The sequence below is a fragment of the Erinaceus europaeus genome, chromosome 3, assembly GCF_950295315.1.
Source record: "Erinaceus europaeus chromosome 3, mEriEur2.1, whole genome shotgun sequence".
In the NCBI taxonomy this organism is placed as follows: domain Eukaryota; kingdom Metazoa; phylum Chordata; class Mammalia; order Eulipotyphla; family Erinaceidae; genus Erinaceus; species Erinaceus europaeus.
Genome location: NC_080164.1, coordinates 65503909 through 65519007, shown reverse-complemented (window position 1 = coordinate 65519007; position 15099 = coordinate 65503909). Strand labels below are relative to the sequence as shown.

Genomic DNA, 15099 nt, shown 5'->3' with positions numbered 1-15099 from the left:
TATACTGGCAAGTAACAAAGATACTCATTTTATGCCAGACTAGTGTCTTGACACTAGGGATCAGTACAACAGGTCTCTTTAAAAGAACCCTTAAAAATCTTATGGAAAAAGACAAGTAATTCAATGTATCTTAGGAAAAACACAGGAGAAAAAAAGGCATTTCCCAAAGAGCAAAAACAATAGTTAATAAAAATTAAAATGCCCTCACTCAGATGTGGCACACAGGTACCACTGGACACTCAAGATACCCAGATCACCAACCAAGTCCATTTGACTTGTGCCACAACTGCTGTTGGACACACATGACCACAAGGACTTGGTCTCACTATGCTTATTTGATCTTGGTGCATAGGTGTCATTTGACACATGAAACAGGGACCCTCAAGTCAGCATCCAGGCCCAGCTGACCTTGGTGCCAGAGCTGCTGCTGAATACTTGTAACTGAAAACCCACAGGGTCTTGCTCAGGTCACAAAAACTTGGTGCATCAAGCCCCTGGTCACTGTCCAGACAAATCTGACATTGGCACCAAAGCCACTGCTGGGCACTAGTAACAGTGAACTAAATCAACAAGAGATAAATATTACCCATTCCAAATATTATACAGAAATTTTAATATTAACATGGAAAGAAAATGAAGCTTTGCTGGGTCATAATATCAGTCCTGTGGGGCACTGTCATAAAGCTAGGACTTTCTTTAGGTCTTCCAGTTTTAGCTCATTTTAAGGAAGCAGGTCCTAATTAAAAGTATTCAGCAGAAGAGTCTCTCTCTCTCTCTCTCTCTCTCTCTCTCTCTCTCTCTCCCCTCTCTCTCTCTCTCTCTCTCTCTCTCCCTCTCTCTCTCTCTCTCTCTCTCTCTTATTGTTGGGAGGCGTGTTTGAACCTGAGACTTTGGAGGCTTAGGCATGCGAGTCTCTTTGTATAACCATTATGCTATCTACCTCTGCCCCAAAGTAAGGGTTTCTCAATGGTATATCAAAATCATTCTTGCTAAGAATTAACAAGGAAAATCTTACCTACATTAGTCATCCAGACAACTAATCTTTCAGCTAGGCTAGAAACTGATGTAGAATGCCTGAAACTAAGCCTAAAAGAGAAAACAAAGTAATATGTTACTAACAGAACAATAAAACACATAGTAATATCTTACATAATTTAATGTTAAAAACAATCTCAGTGAAAGTCACCTGTTTTCTTCTTGTTCTCCTTGTGACTTTGGGTGAGCTAAAAGACAACCCAATTAAACTTAATTTTAATAGTTATTCCAGTAAAGACAACATATAGCATCTATAAGACATCTAGAAACAAAGATTCATTAACACATTAACTCCTAAAACAGCACAGTAAGCAATAATCCAGCAGGCTGAAAAATATATTTTCCCCTTAAAGCTAAAACAGACTGGGTGGCAAAATACTCGGTTAAGCACACATGTTACAATGCGCAAGGACCTGGGTTCAAGCCCCCAGTCCCCCACCTGCAGAGGGGAAAGCTTACAAGTGATGAAGTAGAACTAGAAGTGTCTCTCTGACTCTATCCCTCTCTATCTCCCCCTTCCTCTCAATTTCTGGCTGTTTCTATCCAATAAATAAAAATAATAAAAAAGTGATTCTTTAAAAAAAAAATAAAGTCTCTTTTGGGCACATCAAAAATACAGCTCACTAGATCTTAAGTAATTTTGATCTCTGTAAATCAGTTGTGAACTGTAGAAGAAAACAATGAAATGAGATGAGACATGGCCTCTAATGCACACACTTAAGTTTTTATCTCAACTCTGGAAACATTTATGGTCCAGGAGGTAGCTCAACGGATAAAGCATTAGACTCTCAAGAATGAGGTCCTGAGTTCAATCCCTGGCAGCACATGTACCAGTGATATATAGTTCTCTCTCTCTCTATCTCCTAGCTTTCTCATTAATAAATAAATAAAATTTTTTTAAAAAGAAAGAAAGAGAAAAAAAGAAAGAAAGAGAAAAAAGAAAATCTGCTTTGGGAAACCTACCTATCACATTGACTTACCTATAGTTATTCTGGATAAGTACTGTGAGGAGTCAATGGAAACAGAGCTTTCATCACCGAGTATATAAAGTGCAATACTCTGCAGAAGAAGAAAAATAGCACATTATTTTTTAAACAATTCAAATAGAATCATGTACAACTGGTTCTCAAGTAACACCATTTCAGTCAAAATCAGCCAGGGTTCTTTTTTTCTCATCAATGTTGAAATGACATTATCCAAGGACGTGGTTTTTTGATATGGAATGATGTTTAAAGTTGCCATTTATGCTGAATGTTAACAGGAACATAAATTCATTGATTTGGGGTATACAGCTGAGTTCTAACAAATGTTATACACATGATCACTACCACAGCCACGATACAGAATAGTTTCATCATATCAAAAAGTTTTTCAGTGCCCTTCTGTCAACCCACTCCTTCACCCAGCATCATCTGTACCTGTAACTTCACCTTTGAAAAAGAAAAGATAGCAGTCACACCAATTTTAAGATATAAATTATAAAGCTACGGTAGTTAAGACAGTGTGGACAACATAAATCAATGAGCAAAATAGGAAGTTCACAGATAAACATACAAAAAAATATAACCAACTGATGATTGACAAAAGTACAAAAATAAGATATAATATAAAAAGAAATAGATATCAAACCAAGTAACTTAGACAATTTAATATATATACTAATATATTATGTTAATTTAATAATATATATTGAAATTCACAAATGTGTACATAAAATGAAAAAGACCAATTTCACAATATAAGTTTTAAATTAAAATTTTAAAACTGTTTTAAGGTGAGGATGGATGTTCAGCTTCACAGGGGTGTGGGGGGAAGGGAAGGGGGATGGGATGGGACACAGTCTTTGAGGTGGGAATGGTGTTTATGAAAAGGGAAAAAAAAATTAAAACTAAAAAGTTAGGCAACACTTTTTAATACATACCAAGACAACAAGTCTGCTTCTTTCACAGATCCCATGGAGGTAGGGGTATGGCGGCGTTCCTTCGCCCTTCAGACACAAACTCACCCACTGATAAATACTTGGCGGCTCAGATGTAAACAATGACGGGTGTTGCATAAAGCCTGTCTGACCTTTAGCATCAGATAAATGTTCATAAAGATACAAGACAACATTAATATTATAATGGGCTGGGAAGACATCATAACGGTATGCAAAAGACTTTCATGCCTAAAGCTCTGAGGTCCCAATTTCAGTCCCCAACATCACCAAAAGTCAGAGCTGAGCAGTACTCTAGTCTCTCTATGGATCTCTCTCTCTCTCTCTCAACAGTAATAGTAATCTTGCTTAAAGAATGCATTATGATCATACCATTTTATTTTACAGGGGAAGCAATAAACAGTACTTGTCATTTAGAATCAGAAGTTTTTCATATTATCTGAAATGCAATATGTTTTTGGCCACTACAAATAACTGATTATATTATAATATGTAAAATTTAAATAACCACTATTTTATCCCATGCTGGATTGAAATTTAGCAAATTCTTCTGCTCAAGGCACAGTAAGAAACTAACCAAAATGTCTCCCTTATCACAAAGGTAAGAGAAAACAGAAGAAACACAAGTCCACACTATGATTACAACTGGCCCCCAATTTTGAGTCCCTTATAATTTAGGGTCTGGTATAATACAGCAGTGATGAAAACATTCTATATCTGTATTTTCCAATATGGCATCCATTGGTTCAACATAGCAACTAAGGGCAGGTGAGATAGGGAATGTGTCTGCTTGGCCATGCTTAAGACTCAAGTTCAAGACCAGCTCCCACAGTACTGAGGGAAGCTTTATGCTGTAGTGTATTTCCCTATCTCTTCCAACCTGACCAAAACAATCTAGCAATTAAGTTTTTAATTAGTTAGTTAAGCTAATACATGACTGGCAGCTAAGCTGCACAGATCTTACACAAAACATCAGTATTTAAGGGCAGGTTACACAAAATATGACTCACCCTCAGTCAGAAGCCACACATTACAAATTATAATCTGCCTGGCAGAGGAATTCTGTTTCTGGTTAATAGATCAGTGATAAGAAATATGCACTCTACTAATCACCAAGAAGATACAATCAAAAGTCACTACACAGTGCAGAAATTTTTTAATAGCACAAACACTCACCTTGGTCAATTGTACACACTTGTCCAGTAGTTCTAACAAGTGTTGGGTAATCTCTATAGTAATGATCTACATAAGGCTCCAATTTTAAGTCCCTAAAAATATTAAAGCATATAAAAAAGCAATAATAAGACACAAAAGCATTTCCTCCAGTGGTTAAGAGAATTTATAAGTTGAACTTCTCAATTAAAACATACTCATGGGGGTGGGGGGGGTCTATCTGAATGAAAAGTTAGCTGAGAATAGTGAAGTCATGCATGTGCAGTGTCTCTGGCTCATAAATAAATAAATAAATAAATAAATAAATAAATAAATAAATAGGCTGGGTGATGGCACACATAGTTGAGTGCATACATTATAGTGTGCAGGGACCCGCGTTCAAGCCCCCCACCCCCACCTGCAGGGGGACAGCTTCATGAACAGTGAAGAAGTGCTGTAGATGCTCTCTCCCCCTATCTCCCCCTTCCCTTTCAACTTCTCTGTCACTATCCAAAATTACATATATATATGATTCACTACTAAATACTGAAGGCCCTATTACAGATATTGTAAATTCACTATTAGAGCCTGAAGGACAGGGATAACCATAAACTCCAACAACAAAAGCCAGCAAAAGACTCCAACTAGCAAAATCACTCATGTACTCAAAAACATACTTGTGTAAGTTTTCTCATCACTAAAATGGGAATCATAAAAACAATTTTGTTTAAAATTTATACAAAACTATGATTTTGTTAACTATAAACATCATTTGACTATAGGTATTATAACAAAGCACCAGGGATTATTATTTAGAACTTCTGCCACAGTATAGTCAAGCTACCTTATCAAGATGAAAAATTGAGCAAGTTACCCCCATTTCACACTTTGAGACTAATTTTAGGACAAAGAAAAGTCAGCACAGCCCACAAGGTCCTTACACAGCCAGTATCTCCAAACAATTCTATGGTTTATCAACTATACTTTGATTTTCTAAGATAAATATATGTACAAAGTTCCTGTATGATACTCATGGCTAAGATCAAGTCACTGAAGGACCCCTTGACAGTTTCTAGTCTACAAACAATATTTACCTTGCCAACTGAACAAGAAGGTCAACAAGTGAACGAATTCCTTCTCCCATTAGCGTATTCAACTTAAGCTCCTCATAGACAAGGTGAAGAACAAAAAAAATTGCAGGTATGTGAGCAAAGAGAAGTGTAGAAGAATCTAGGCTAAGATTCTGTGAAAAATCCTCATCTTTCATCTGTGAAACTTCCAGGGGACTCAAACACAATGATCTATTCAAAAGGTGAGATTCAACATTCTGATGGTAGTCTGAGTTTAATAAATATTCCCAGTCCTGAGAAGAAGAAAAAAATAGTAATTTTTAAGGACAACCATGGAATCATTTCACTCATATATGGAATATAGAGAATTGAAACATATGAACTTAGAAAAAGTTGTATGCATGTATGTATAGGTAGGTAGACAGTCTACCCATTTGTGTGACCTTGGGAGAATTATGGTGGTTACCTTTGGAAGGGGGTACAGAACTTTGGCAGTGGAAGTGGTATAGAATTATATCCTTATTATCTTATAATCTTGTAAATCACTATTAATTCACTAATAAAAATATAACTTAAAAGAATAATTTTAACAATGTCATCATTATCAAACATCATCATTAAAAAAGAAAACCATATATACTTAAAACAATTCAAAACCATTTTCACATTTAATTGATCGAAGATTATAAAAAAAGAATTAGAAAGGTAAAAAATCAGGACCAACATCAAAACAGCTAAGCTAGCCCTAGATGCCAGTGATACATATTAAGACAAATCACCTTGAAAACTCATTTAAGAAACTCTAGTCATTCTAAGGAAAAGAGTTTGGGATCAGACACCTATCACTCAGGGGGAGATGAGGAAAATTAAAGGTAATCTTGGCTCATGTCCTATGAAGCCAAGAGGAAAATGACAATTTAGTGTACACAGGAAGGTTGCGTGACCACTGGACTGTTTTGTGTGTTAAGAGGAGAGTTCTATTTACATACCATAGGTATACTAAGACCAGTAATATCACTTAACTACCAAATGAGTTTTATATTCTGAGTGATTATACTATATTTTACAAATACTGAATCTGGGGCAGGGGTAGATAGCATAATGGTTATGCAAACAGACTCTCATGCCTGAGGCTCCAAAGTCCCAGGTTCAATCCCCTATACCACCATAAGCCAGAGCTGAACTAGTTAAAAGAAAAAAAAAAAAAAAAAAAGAAACAAATACTAAGTTTTTGTTGTTGTTGTTTTTACTTTGTTACATTTATTTTCTGCTCAGTTTATTCCTGGGTCTTAAGTTTTTGTTTCTTCAGTTTCTTCTGGGATATCTATTTCTTCTATGCAACTCCTCTTCTGGTTTAGGAACAATCTGGTTGTTTTTTTTCATTGAGGATCCTCTTGATGTGGGAGGGAGAGCTCTTGTACGGGTTAATCAGCCATGAGCTCTGTGAATTTGGCACCTCATCTTCGGGGCTTTATTCACCTGGATATGTCCAATGACCAGGAATCTACATCTAGGCCCTTAAGTTCAGCATTGCTCTCTGCATTTTTAAGCATGTGCAGCAAAAATTCAGCACTCTTCATGGGCCACTGACCCTGAGTCCAACCCCACTGTTTAGCCTGGACACACCTACCAACACCACCACTGTAATGATGGAAGGGCACGCACTGCTTCTATAGAGTGACATCCTTCAGATACTTGGTGGTTTTTCAGATATGCATGCCTCTGATGGCCTGGGCAGTTTCTCGGGTGTTCTTAAAATGAACACGAAAGTTTGAGCTTCTTGACTTGCATGATTTTTTAGGGTTTTCTGGGTTAAGTGAGTAGAAAACCATTGTGAGGGGTCACCACTAAAGCTTTGACAGTGCTCCCGAGTCGGCACTAAACACCAGCCGCCAGCACCCTGCTGCCCCAAGATAGAAACAGGCTGGGGATATGGACAGATGTGCCAACATCCATGTTTATCAGAGAAGCAATTACAGAGGCCAGACCTTCTACCTTCTGCACTCCATAAACATCTTTGGCCCATACTCCCAGAGGGATAAAGAATAAGTAACTTTCCAATGGAGGGAATGGGATAAGGAACTCTAGTGAAGGGAATTAATTGTATGGAACAGTACCCCTGTTATCCTACAATCTTGTTAATCATTATTAAATTACTAGTAAAAAAATTTTAAGTAAAAATTAATAAAATGGACAACCATAGTAAAAACTTCTGCTCAAAATATGTTACGAAACCTTAAAATACTGGCTGAGCAAGTTGTGGTATATATACACAATGGAATACTACTCAGCTGTAAAAAAATGGTGACTTCACCATTTTCAGCCGATCTTGGATGGACCTTGAAAAATTCATGTTAAGTGAAATAAGTCAGAAACAGAAGGATGAATATGGGATGATCTCACTCTCAGGCAGAAGCTGAAAAACAAGTTCAGAAGAGAAAACACAAGTAGAACCTGAAATGGAATTGGCATATTGCATCAAGGTAAAAGACTCTGGGGTGGGTGGGTGGGGAGAATACAGATCTAAGAATGATGACAGAGGACCTAGTGGGGGTTGTATTGTTATATGGAAAACTGGGAAATGTTATGCATGTACAAACTATTGTATTTACTGTTGAATGTAAAACATTAATTCCCCAATAAAGAAATTTTTAAAAAAAGAAACCTTAAATACCAAAGGTTCTATATATAATATTTCATTACTATCAAGGTCTAAATCAGGTAAAAGTAACTTGATGAAAGAATTCAAATGGGTGGTTACTTCAAAAAGAAGGACAGAAAACAACAAGGGCAACAAAAGGGAATAAATAAATATTAAAAAAAAAAAAAGGAAGGATAGAATAGATTAGAAATATCACAAAGAAGCTTTATGGAATGATGAAAGTATCCTGTGTCTTGAAAGAAACATGGATCACATGAGTGTTGTTAAGATTAATAAGGCAGTAAATTTAAGATCTGAGAATTTCACTTAAAGTTAATAAGATCTCAATTGAAAAGATAATTTTTTGGACCTCTCAAGACTATACCCATGGAATCTGATACTTAAAAATCTAAATTAAGTAGTATCTATTACATAAAAAAGACAAATAATGTCCCTTTATATGAACAATTGACAGTACATCTATAAACCAAAATTTAAATCATACAGCACTGTGAATGTTTAGAAATTTTAGATGATCACTACATACATTAGTAATTTTGAGATTATCATTAGTGACCAAAAAAAAAGCCACAGAAAATAAAAGATCCTACCCCTTCAAAATAAGTATTTGCTATTATAATGAAACAAAACACATTAGACAAATATACAAATCAACAAGACCACCACAGATATGGGAGACTAGTACAAGTGGAGTTATAGTCACAGCATGCTTACATCATCAGATCCTGTCTCAGAAGGTCTTGCTTTTTTGGGTGCAATGACTGGAGAAAGTGATCCTTCAAAGTCAAACTGAAAAATAACCCCAATAAGAGAAAACAAAATCATATAAATGTATCATTATCAACCCTTAAGGTTATATCAATTATGGAAGTTCTATCAATTATGGAAGTCAAGAAAAGTCATCAAAACTCTGCATCTGCTACAACAGACTACACCTAGACTAGTTAAGTTTCAACCAGTAGGTAAGTTTCCCTCTTTGTTTCTTAAATTCCACCTATGAGTAAGGTCATCTAGTATTCATATTCCTCCTTCTGGTTTGCCTCACTTAACATGATTCCTTCAAGTTCCATCTAGGATGTAACAAAAGAAAATATTTCACCATTTCTTTCAGCTGAGCAGTATTCCACTGTATATAATCTTAATACCATAACTTTCTTTGCGCCTTTATTTTTTAATTTTTTTATATTTATTTATTCCCTTTTGTTGTCTTCTTTTATTGTTGTTGTAGTTCTTACTGTTGTTGTTATTGATGTTGCTGTTGTTGGATAGGACAGAGAGAAATGGAGAGAGAAAGACAGACACCTACAGACCTGCTTCACCACCTGTGACGCGACTCCCCTACAGGTGGGGAGCCGGGGGCTCCCCACTTGCGCTTAACCCACTGTGCTAGTGCCCAACTCCCCCAATACCATAACTTTCTTAACTACTCATCTGTCATTGGACACTTGGTCATTTCTAAATTTGGGTTATGACAAACAGTGCTGCTCTAAACATAGATGAGAAAAGCAAATAATCAGATGTGATTTATAATACAGTTCCTTCATAAATAAAATCAACAGGGGGCCAGGCAGTGGAAACCTCGGTTGAGCGCACGTTATGATGCATGAGGACCCAGGTTGGAACCCTCATACCCTACCTGCTGGGGGAAGCCTCTTAAGTGGTGAACCAAGTCTATAGGCATAAGAGTCTTTTTCTCTCTCCCCATCTGTCTCCCTCTCAACTTTTCTCTGTCCTATCCAATTTTAAAAAGAAAAGAAAAGAAAACAAAGAAAAAAATGGCCTCCAGGAGTAGAAGATTCATCATGTAGGTACTGAGTCTCAGTGATAACACTGGTAGCAATAAAAAATAAATAATAAAATCAAGATTACTACTAATGTTAACATAAACTGCAGTTAAGCCCATGAAAATGAAATAGTTAAAAGTGCCTTGCTAAATTTTACAGTCAGTAGTTACACTTGCTAGAAAAGTTTTATGATTCATGACATATAAGTATACGATAAGCTTTATTCTATACCATTTTGTTGAAAAAGCATGTCTACAGGGAGTTGGGCAGTAGCGCAGTGGGTTAAGTGCAGATGGCGCAAAGCACAAGGACCGGCGTAAGGATCCCGGTTCAAGCCCCCGTCTCCCCACCTGTAGGGGAGTTGCTTCACAAGCAGTGAAGCAGGCCTGCAGGTGTCTGTCTTTGTCTCCCCCTCTGTCTTCCCCTCCTCTCTCCATTTCTCTCTGTCCTATCCAAAAACAGCAACATCAATAACAACAACAATAGTGACTACAACAATAAAACAACAAGGGCAACAAAAGGGAATAAATATTTTTAAAAACTTAAAAAGAAAAGTGTGTCTATTAGTAAATCTATCTACTATATATTCTAAAAATGCATTAGCAATTCTGCAAACACTACACTCTAACAACAGAATAACTCAGGAAGAAAGATAATTTTTTGTACTTACATTTCGGGTCCATGCTAAGCGGTCTGTGTTATAACCCATCATGTTCATGAGACAAGTCACAAATAAATTCCACTCTGAGTGATAGCTGGGTCCTCCCGGAGCACTGTGGACACTGTACCACTTGACAAGCATCTGAATAGCGATTTCTTTTGGCAGGATAGACTTAATTGCTTGTAAGCATGTCTGTACTATTAAAGCAATGATTAATTTTAGTATGCTTCTTATGTATTTTTATTGCCTTTAATAATAAAGTTTTTCTATTAAACTATAACGGTGTAAAGGACAATCACTATGGAAAGCTGTCATTAAAGAGCCAAGGGGTGCAGACATTACCAAGTGAAACCTTTAAAATTTAAACAACCACTGACTTAACAGGATTTGCAAGAGGTCTAAGACTAGCATTATAATTGTCAATTTAAATAAGAAAAACAAGTGGCAAACAGGCAGGACATCTGAGATAGAAATTATTTATATCTACTATCCTAGGAATTAAATAATTCCCTATTTCACTCTCAAAAATGCCCTAGTTTAAAAACTAAAGTTCATTCTGTCACAATTTCTACATGAATAAATTTATATGAAATATATGAAGTATTTCCATAAATATTCAGAATATCCACTATGTGCAGCTTCAGATAGCAATGCTCAACAAGGATTTAAAGGTGTTTAAATGAATCAACATTTCTGCAAACCAAAGCTTTATAATGAAAAGTATCCATTTTCTAAAAATCTTGAGTTGCTGTCCTACCTGGATTAGAATCAAAACCATACCACTTAGGGGCCAGGAGATATTTCACCTGACAGAGCACATCTACCTTGCTGTGCATAAGGCCCAGGATTCAAGCCCCAGGCACCATATGTGTTGTTTTCCATGGGCTGGCTTCACGGGTGGGTAACAGACGACCCGGGACTCATGGCTGGGTTGTATGCTGTATCTCTTTATTCATGCAGGATGCAGCGCAATCTAAGCCGAGCTAAGCTAAACTTAACTACAAACAATGTTGTCCTTATAAATATACTAGCCCAGTAGGGTGGGAACAGGATGCGACGCAGAGAGGGTGGAGAGAAAAGTGACTGGTGAAAATCAGGGTATGACAAGGAGAGGGGGCAGAGCAGGCAAGAATTCCATCACTGAACCACCAATGCCCTGGAGGGAGGGTGGTGCTTGTTAACGGCGGTTATGTAAATAGAATGAAGTGGTTATGTAAATAGAATAGTGTTAAGCAGGGGGGATTAAACTAATGAAACAGAAGGGGTTTTTAGAAGCATACCAACAATTCCCCCTTTCTTTTTAACTAATGGCCATAGTATCAGGATTGTGGGGTGAACAGAAACCTATATCGTACAGGCGTTTTCAAAAGAACTGGCATAAGACATGGAAAACAAAATAGGCGAGCAGCAATAACCAGTGTGATGCCAAGGGGAACGTTTCTTGTCTCAAAGGGCAAGGTCTAGCAGGCGAAAGGGCATTTCTTGCCTCTGGGAGCGCTTCATGCCTCTGGGGGCATCTCTTGCCTCAAAGGGCGTTTCCTGCCCCTGTGGGCATAACCTAATAAGGAGGGGGAGTTTTCTGCCTCTGGGGAAGAGCCTGCAGGCAAAGAGACATGGTCTATAAAGTCTCAAGGCAATTGGCTGAAGTTAGTCTTTGAGAAACACAGCAGCGTGTACCAGTAAGTCCGATGGAGGCGTCAGTCCAAAGTAGCTGACCACAGAAGAAAATGCCAAGGGATGAAACGCTGCATGTCTGTCTCGATGGGGAATGTCAGCCACCAGAATTCTGCTTTTCTGTAGAGAGTGATATTTGGAGTCTGTGAATCTGTTTCTTCAGGTCGTGCCAGGTCACATCATTGGTTTCTGGGGGTGTGTTGTAGTCATTCCATCTTGTGGACGATGTCAGAGAACAGGGGTCCAAATGGATTTCTGGGAATTCCATTTGAGTAGATGATTTTTCATGTGAAGACTTGACAGCTGAAATTCACTTACTTGTCAAACAAAACTTGTAGCAGATTAGAAGTTTACTATAATTGATAACTCCACTATAATTGGAAGTCCTTTCTAGTATGACTTTAAGGTTGTGTAAACAGTTTAAACTCAATAAAATGTGGAAAGGTAAACAGAAGAACCATGGGTAGAAGCCTCAGGCATAAGAATAATTAACATAATCATTGTACTATCTGCCCCGCCCATAACTCATACCGTTTCAGGATTAAACATTTCAGATTTATGCCAAGACGTAAAAAAAGAAATCAAAGGAGGAAAAAACAATTTTTTGGATTATTTCTGGATGTCTCTAGAAATCATGGCTGCATCCAGCAATTTTTTTTAAGTCAACGTCAAGCAAAAATTCAGTCATTTAAATCACTCTCTTATGAAACAGATCTCACCATGTAGTATCATGAGTCCCGGGAGGGCATCCTAGTCCAAAAAGCTCTTCAAAATTCCATTTAGGGTGCTTCTGACTGTTCCTGCTGTATTGCTTCAGGCATCTACTTTTAAAAGTGTCTTTCCATCGAAGAAAGAATCCAATCAGGAGAGTAGAACTAACCACGTGTCTCCATTCTTGGGGACTGCCAGGGTACTCGAGAATGATCCTCAAATTAGAGTAGTCCTTCTCCATGGGAAACATGCAAGTCCAGAAAATCCCAGGGGAAATCCCCATGCATATCCCAAGGTCTACGATCACGGTCATAAAGAACCAAATTGTGGCCCGGAGCAAAATGTAGTCCTTTTCCTCAGGAAACATGGGTGAGGGAATCCAGAAAGTCCAAGGAGAAATCTCAGTGCATCTCCCAAGCTCTATGATTAGGGTCACAAGAAACCAAAGTTCCCGGTCAGGGAAACAAAGTGTGACCCAGAGCAAAATGTTCCAGAGACAGAGTAACTGTCTCATGATGAAACAGTAGAGGCTTTGGCAAACCTCTTCATAAGTAGAAGAGAAGACCATAGTGCATAGGTAGGCAAAGTCTTCACTTAATTTGGGAGTTGCGCAGGTCCGGTCCCACGTTGTAGGCGCCATTATGTTGTTTTCGCCGGGCTGGCTTCACGGGCAGGTAACAGATGACCCGGGACTCATGGCTGGGTTATACGCAGTATCTCTTTATTCATGCAGGACGCAGCGCAATCTATACCAAGCTAAGCTAAACTTAACTACAAACAATGTTGTCCTTATAAATATACTAGCCCAGTAGGGTGGGAACAGGATGTGACGCAGAGAGGGTGGAGAGAAAAGTGACTGGTGAAAATCAGGGTATGACAAGGAGAGGGGGCGGAGCAGGCGAGAATTCCATCACTGAACCACCAATGCCCTGGAGGGAGGGTGGTGCTTGTTAACAGCGGTTATGTAAATAGAATGAAGTGGTTATGTAAATAGAATAGTGTTAAGCAGGGGGGATTAAACTAATGAAACAGAAGGGGTTTTTAGAAGCATACCAACAATATGAGAGTATAGAAAACATTCTAGGAAGCACCCTGAACAGTAGAGCAGTACTCTGATGTCTCTGCTATCTCTCCCTCTTTCTCAAAAAAAAAAAATCAAAAAGAGGAGCCTTGTGGTGGTGCACCTGGTTGAGTGCACATGTTACAATGCACAAGGACCTGGGTTCAAGCCCCCACCCCGGGGGGAGGCATCCCCACTTGTGTGGAGAAAGCTTTGAGAGTAGTGAAGCAGTGCTGCAGGTCTCTCTCTCTCCCTCTCTTAGTTCCCCCACCCTCTTGATTTCTGGCTGTCGCTATCCAATAAGATAATAAAAGAAATTAATTTTTTAAAGTTTTTTTAAAATTAAAAGAATGAGAAAGTTGGGCTAGGGAACTTACCCAGCAATAGCGCATAGGTACAGGTTCTGCGTTCATTCCCTAGTACCTCATACAGGTTTTTTTTATGCTTTTTCTTTAATAACTCAGTGTCATTAGTATGAAAAAGATCATATTCCTACAAGTTAAACACAGGCGAAAAATATGTGTTGCAGGAGTAGATAGCATAATGGTTATGCAAAGAAATACTCATGCCTGAGGCACCAAAGTCCCAGGATCAATCTCCTGCACCACCATAAGTCATAGCTGAGCAGTGCTCTAGGAAAAGGGGGAAATGGGGTGCACACACAGCAAAAGTTAGAATCAAATGGAAAGCCAGCAAAGTAACCATAATTACATATCATAGTTGAATCCAAAAGTAAGTATAAACCAGATGCTGCATAAAGGGCTATGGGACCTTTTTTATTTATTACTTATTTTAAGATTTATTTTATTTATACAGTATGACACAAAGTATCACCAGAGAGAAAGAAAGAAACTCTGATGCACACAGCACTAGGGGGTATCAAACCAAGAGCCATAGACTGGGTTGGGGAGATAGCATAATGGTTATGCAAATGACTTTCACACCTAAAGCACCAAAGGTCTCAGGTTCAGTCCCTCATGCTAACCACTAATCACCAGAGCTAAGCAGTGCTTTGGTTAAAAAAAAGAAACAAATAGAAACAATAAACAAACAAGAGCCATAGGCATAAAAGTCCAGTCCTTGAGCAGTTATTTCCCCCAGACTTCTGTGGAAGCATACTGGCAATGATGGCTATGGCTTCTATTTGGCTATAAGAACAGGATTTTATTTTGTTTATATTGTATTTAATATATTATTGTATGCTTTCATACTGTACGTGTATAGCTATAGGAATATATCTTGAGATTAATGACCCAATGCTTTTTTAAAAACAGCAAGGCCCAGCAAGGCATACCAGGTTGAGCGCACGTTACAATGCACAAGGACTCAGGTTCGAGCCCCCAGCCCCCACCTG

The 15099-nt window shown here is 38.1% G+C and overlaps 1 protein-coding gene and 1 pseudogene across 2 annotated transcripts in view; both read right to left on the bottom strand.

Moving 5' to 3' along the window:
- Positions 1-15099, bottom strand: part of ANAPC1 (anaphase promoting complex subunit 1) — a 105852-nt gene that overhangs the window by 56603 nt on the left and 34150 nt on the right. For both annotated transcript variants that reach the window (XM_060187343.1, XM_007532163.3), the window contains exons 17-24: positions 10310-10497; positions 8570-8644; positions 5218-5486; positions 4148-4239; positions 2957-3105; positions 2016-2094; positions 1187-1223; positions 1016-1086 (exon numbers count right to left, since the gene is read on the bottom strand). In XM_060187343.1, the coding sequence (XP_060043326.1) occupies positions 1016-1086; positions 1187-1223; positions 2016-2094; positions 2957-3105; positions 4148-4239; positions 5218-5486; positions 8570-8644; positions 10310-10497 (960 nt within the window). The remainder of the gene's footprint in view (positions 1-1015; positions 1087-1186; positions 1224-2015; positions 2095-2956; positions 3106-4147; positions 4240-5217; positions 5487-8569; positions 8645-10309; positions 10498-15099) is intronic.
- LOC107523001 (large ribosomal subunit protein uL22-like) lies at positions 6200-7112 on the bottom strand (annotated as a pseudogene).